Raw genomic sequence first — 5,485 nt, forward strand, 5'->3', positions numbered from 1 at the left:
AAAAAAAAAAAAAAAAAAAAATCCACGCCCCGAAACAAAGGACAGAAGAGTTGCCTTCTTTAATATTTTGTAATATTCTGTTTGTTAATATACCCCGCCCCCAAAAATATGTGTATATATCTTAACTGTTTTAGAGGTTGGTACCATAAGCTTCATATTAGCTGGAGATTTTATATGTAGCAAAGTGTTAGTGCAGATACTGTTGGCTCCTTTTTTTCCAATGTTTTATTGGGGAATTAAATAGCGTGATGTTTGGATTAATATTGTCATACCATCTCTCTTCTGGAGAGTTGATACAGGCTGTTATTTTGTTTGTAAATCTTTTTTTTTTTTCTTCACTTGAAGTTGGCGTAGTCTGAGAAGGCGTCGATATATTCCTGCACCACCTTGTAGCAGAATTCGTACTGTTCCTGTGGGATTCGGGGAGAGCACAGTGTTAGGCCAACAAAATTCCCACCCGAGACAGAATTTGAGGCTTTGTGGTCTGTGGCAAGTGGGGCCCACACCTGGTCGGGCATCCTCCTTCCAGCGCAGGAACTGAATTCCCACCTGTGAGTATGTCCCACCTCCTTCATGGCCCCCAAAACTTGGCCGCCCACCCTCCTTCCACGCAGAAGAAAGTCTGCTTTCCCCTTCCTCTCTGAGGTTCTATTTTGACCCCGAAAGATTTTGTTTTAAATCCCTGAGCATCCTTGCAGAGCCCTCTTGCAAGATCTCCTCCAGCCCTGCCTGCCTCTCCCCTTCCTGGCAGGCTGCGTGCCCAAGCCTGTGCCACAGCTGCTCCAGGACAGGATTCCAGGCTCCTGGAACCCATGAATATGGTGGCTGAGGATGTCTCCAAGGAGGCTCCTGCAGCTTGTGTCAGTGCTCAAAAGGGGTTTGATGCCTTCAGCCAGCCAAGCTCCACGCTTCCAGATGTCCTAACAAGAGGAAGGGGAGATACCTCCTGACCCACCTCCATCCCCTTCTCTTTCATGGAGACGGAAAACCTTCAACCAAGGAAGTTTTTGCTCAACGTTGGGAGTCCCCGGCCCATTCTGAGGCTCGGGGTGGCAGGAGGAGCGTGGGGTGTGCTGTGCTGCTCTTACCAGTGTCTGCACCATATGCGGCCTCTGTAGTCTTAAACTCTTCACCGTCTGAAAGACGTCGAGAATCCCTTCTGCCTTCACCCTTTCCAGGACAGTGCTCAGCGCACAGAAGGTGCCTGTTCTTCCTGCTCCGGCACTGGCAATGAGAAACCAAAAGGTAAAGAAAACCTCCTGTCCTGCCTGTGTTGGCTTTGCTCAGGGCACAATCCCTAAGGAAACGACTGGAGAACTGGAGGAGCCAATGGTCCTGCCCCAGTCTCTCCCAGTTTAGCTAGGACATGCTCTACAATGAAGCCTCTTTGCTTAGCCAAGCAGGAAGACCCCATACGACATCTGCCCAGGTTGCTCCTGCTCAGCCCAAGTCTTCTGAGGGCCCTCTGAGCATCTCCCAAGCTCCTTGTAGAGCAGGTCCCCTCAGAGGGGTGGCCAGACCCTGCTCTAGCCAGGCCTCACCTGCAGTGCACAGTGATTGGGTGGTTGCCAGACTGCTGCTGCTGCTTCTGCACAGCCGCGATGATGTTGATCATTCCCTTCCCATCCCCGGGGATCCCAACTTCTGGCCATCCGTGGAAATGAAACTGCCGAATCTGTCGGCTCTTGTTTTCCTGGTGGAGGAGCAGAGCTGGAGGTCAGTAAGTTGGTGGGAGAGCTGTACCAAGAAACCCACCAGCTCAGGGCTTTGGGAGAATGATCAGCGCAGGGAAGCTGAGGGCTTGTGGAGGGGAGGTGTTCCCATGGTATGGAGCAGGGCAGGATGTGGGGGACGGGGAGCAGGAGGGAGGCCGGGTGGTGGGCACAGGGACCAGGCAGGAGGAGGATCACAGAATCCCAAAATCACCCCAGTTGGAAAAGCCCTTGAAGCTCCTCCAGTCCAACCATGAACCTCACCCTGACCGTTCCCAACTCCCCCAGATCCCTCAGCGCTGGCTCAGCCCGACTCTTCAACCCCTCCAGGGATCCTGGGGACGCCCCCCCCTGCCCTGGGCAGCCCATTCCAACACCTAAAAATGAGGGCTGCTGGTTGACAGCAGGGCAGAGAGGATGGATGGGAAGCCATTAGTGGGACAGGAACCCTTGGGGTGGGAGGTAAGCGTAGGGAATACAGTGGGATTGCAGGGGATGGACGCTACTTTGGGATGATGGGGAGATGATGGAGCTGAAGGTGCCAGAGGGAAGGTTCAGTACGTGGAAGAGGAATCTCAAAGCACCACAAACATCTGTGAGGGTTAATGACAGCCAAACCCAAGAGCACCCAGAGCTCCCCAGAGGAGCAGGCTGGAGTCTTACCCGGGTGTTCGTTACCAGCAGGTCCCGCACCGTGTAGCTCTCACACTCTTCCTCTTTCTTCAGCTCCACAGTGATGTCTCCATAGGACACGGAGCCGTCAGACGGCCAGTACTGGGCACACTTCTCCTGAGAAAGCATAACAGCACGAGACAGGGTGAAGACCAAGTTTTCCTCATGGGCTTGAACAGAAGAAGTCTTCTCCTGGGGCTGGCAGCTGCCCAGAAGCAGGTGGGATCCCACAGGCTTGCTTCAGAGAGGAGCTGCCCACTGCACCTGAAGGTGCTTGGAGAAATAAGGGTCTAAAGTTGGTTTATTCACCATCTCCCCACCCTGGGTCTACAAACAACTGGATTTTTTGCATTAGAAGTAGAGGCTGAAATACATTTCCTGACAGAGAGGGAGTGAAATAGCCCCCAGCGTGTGTGGCACTGGCAGTGCTGAGGCCATCAGGAGATTTTCAGTGGTTTTATTTTTATGATTTATTTTTCTGGTCCTTCAATGCAGCTATCCTTGGGCGCTCACCTGGCCTCTCTCCTCCAGCTCCGTTAGCATCACTATGGAGCAGGATTTCCACTCCCAGATCATCCTCCAGAAATCCTCTATCGTGTGCTGCAGCGGCCCTTGGCTGGCGATGTAGGAATCCTTCTGGCGATAACCCTGCGATTTGATAAACGGGGTTAGCGGTGAATGGGCAGCGCCCGGATGCTGGGAGAAGCAGGAGGAATGCTCCTGGACACAGGTTACCAAGCTCAGTTAAATTTTGGGAGCATCATGACTGCCCATGTGAAAGACCCCAGCTTGGGTAGAGCAACCTGCTCTCGCTGTGGGATGCGGCCCCATGCACGGGCGTCACTGCACCGCTGCTTGGCAGCTGAGGTGCCATCAGCCACCACTTTACCATGGTAAGACCTTTGTTTTTAAAGAAATGCAGCTCGAGGAGGATCACATCCCCTATGTGTGTGTGGCCTTATCCATTTGGTGAAGAAAGATTTGGGTTTCCAGCACTCCTAAGCGATGTTGCAAAGTCTGAGTGCTTTGCCTAAGCTCCAAGTACTTCAGGTATGATTTGTACTGGGGATTATTGGAAGAAGTAAGCAAAACTAGGTGGAAACTAGGTGATCTTTAAGGTCCCTTCCAAGCCAAACCACTCTATGAGATACAATCTCTGAAAAGCAGTAGTAAATCTGGTTGACTTTTGTCTCTTCCACAACCACAAAGAGCTTCTGTTTCCAAAAAGCCCTCTGATGTTCCCCTGTGCCCTCGCTGCAGACTGACTAAAGATGCTTCGTCATTTGGAGCTTATAATTTAAGCAAAGTTCAGCAGAGGCAGGAAATTGAATCCTCAATGAAAATTGCTTATGTGACATTTAAGCTTTCTGATCTCGATGCAGAACAAGGCGGCTGCTGGATGCTCACGCAGCCAGAGGAACCCGCAGGGACCCAGCAAAGATTTCAGGGAGCAATTAATTTGGGATGTTGTAACTGGGAATGCACTGGTTTTACTGTTTCAATCCATGGCAGTAATCATCTTTTTGGGGAAAAAAAACCCTTGCCATTAGGAGACAGAAACTGGGCTAGAAAAGAGGGGGGCTCTGTTACTTAGCCAGCACTGGCATCACTGCATAAATACTCCTAGGAGATGTCCCCTTGAAGTCAACAGGATTACTCACAGGAAAAGGATGTGCAATCACTTACCTCCTCAAAGTGAGGAAAACACTTAACCTCTCTGCCTTGTCTCCTCCCGTCACCCAGACAGGTATAATGGGATTGACCTGGTTATTCTCAAGGGGTTTGGGATCCATATATTTGTCTATTACCTAATCTAGGGGATGTTTTCTGACCAAATGAACAGTGCACTATAGCAAACATTTCCATGGCTACGTGCATCCGCTTCTCCAAAGCCATCATCAGAGCCTGGAGCTGCAGAAGTGAGATCAGAATTTGGAGGCTCTGCTCAAGCTCCAGCTCTCCTCTCCCATAAGGAAACTATATACAGAGGAGTTTCTTGGAGAAAGAAACCAGCATTGTCCGGTGACACAAAGCAAAGTCAAGTGGAAAGGGCCTCACAAAACCAAGAAGTGTCTCGGGACAGATTCTTTCCATAGGAAGGAGCGTGAGGTAAAGAGTTTCCACTGGGAGAAAATGGAAAGAAGATTAAAGAAGACTCACATCAATGAAGGAAGCGTTTACGTAGTCTGTGTTCTCTTCACCTCTCTTCACTGGAATGATTACTCGGTTGAACTCATCTGAAATGGAAGTGAAATGATCTGAGTTTTGGGGAACACCTTCAAAACGTGACTCCTTGATAACACGGCCTTTAGCTGGGAAGTCACCAAGCCCTAGGTGAGAGGACAGAGATCTGGGAAGGGGAGGCCTGTGTTTACAGCACCTGGCTGGGACAAGGAGACTCGACTCTGCCTTCTGCCATGCCCTGGTTTGGGGAAGGAGAAGGGGATGCTAAGGACTCCAGGAGCAGGACCTGCTCAACACAAGGACTCCCTTCTCCCTTGAGGCAGAAAGTCTTGGCAGCATAAATCTGCTGAGAAGAATGTCACGGCAGGGACAGAGTAGAACGAAAGCAAGAAAGCCCTGGGGGCACTGTTATATTTGGCCATGAAAAATCACCTGCCCTTGACTCTGCCCCACCCCTTCATGCTATCCCTGCCTGAGCAGGCGGTGGGAGCAGATGACCTCCAGAGATCCCTTCCAACCTCAGTCAGTCTGTGACTCCGCTACTGCGGGCACAAACGCCTCTGCCTCGGCAGCTCCGGAGCACTCACAGAATCACCGAGCGGCTGAGGTTGGGAGGGGTCTCTGGAGGTCATTTGGTCCAACCTCCCTACTCCTGCAGGGTGGCAGAGAGTCTGCCCAAGTCCATGTGCAGCCAGATTTTGAGTATCTCCAAGGATGGAGACTCCACACCCTCCCTGGGCAATCTGTGCCAGTGCTCGGTCACCCCCATGGTCAAAAAGATTCCCTGATGTTCAGGGAGACCCTCCTCTGTTCCAGTTTGTGCCTGTTGCCTCTGGTCCCGTCACTGGGCACCACTGGAAAGAGCCTGGCCCCGTCCTCTTTGCCCCCTCCCTGCAGGCATTTACAGACATTGATGA

General features: G+C 51.4%; 1 protein-coding gene across 1 annotated transcript in view; it reads right to left on the minus strand.

Annotated features, from left to right (window-relative positions):
* Positions 1 to 321: 321 nt before the first annotated feature.
* PTPRA (protein tyrosine phosphatase, receptor type A) overlaps positions 322 to 5,485 on the minus strand; it is a 95,073-nt gene continuing 89,909 nt past the window's right edge. The window contains exons 16-21 of the mRNA XM_026846895.1: positions 4,545 to 4,734; positions 2,898 to 3,032; positions 2,376 to 2,501; positions 1,542 to 1,693; positions 1,089 to 1,224; positions 322 to 410 (exon numbers count right to left, since the gene is read on the minus strand). Of these exons, the coding sequence (XP_026702696.1) occupies positions 336 to 410; positions 1,089 to 1,224; positions 1,542 to 1,693; positions 2,376 to 2,501; positions 2,898 to 3,032; positions 4,545 to 4,734 (814 nt within the window). The 3' untranslated portion in view covers positions 322 to 335. The remainder of the gene's footprint in view (positions 411 to 1,088; positions 1,225 to 1,541; positions 1,694 to 2,375; positions 2,502 to 2,897; positions 3,033 to 4,544; positions 4,735 to 5,485) is intronic.

The sequence above is a fragment of the Athene cunicularia genome (genome assembly GCF_003259725.1).
Source record: "Athene cunicularia isolate RWA chromosome 4 unlocalized genomic scaffold, athCun1 chr4_part1, whole genome shotgun sequence".
In the NCBI taxonomy this organism is placed as follows: domain Eukaryota; kingdom Metazoa; phylum Chordata; class Aves; order Strigiformes; family Strigidae; genus Athene; species Athene cunicularia.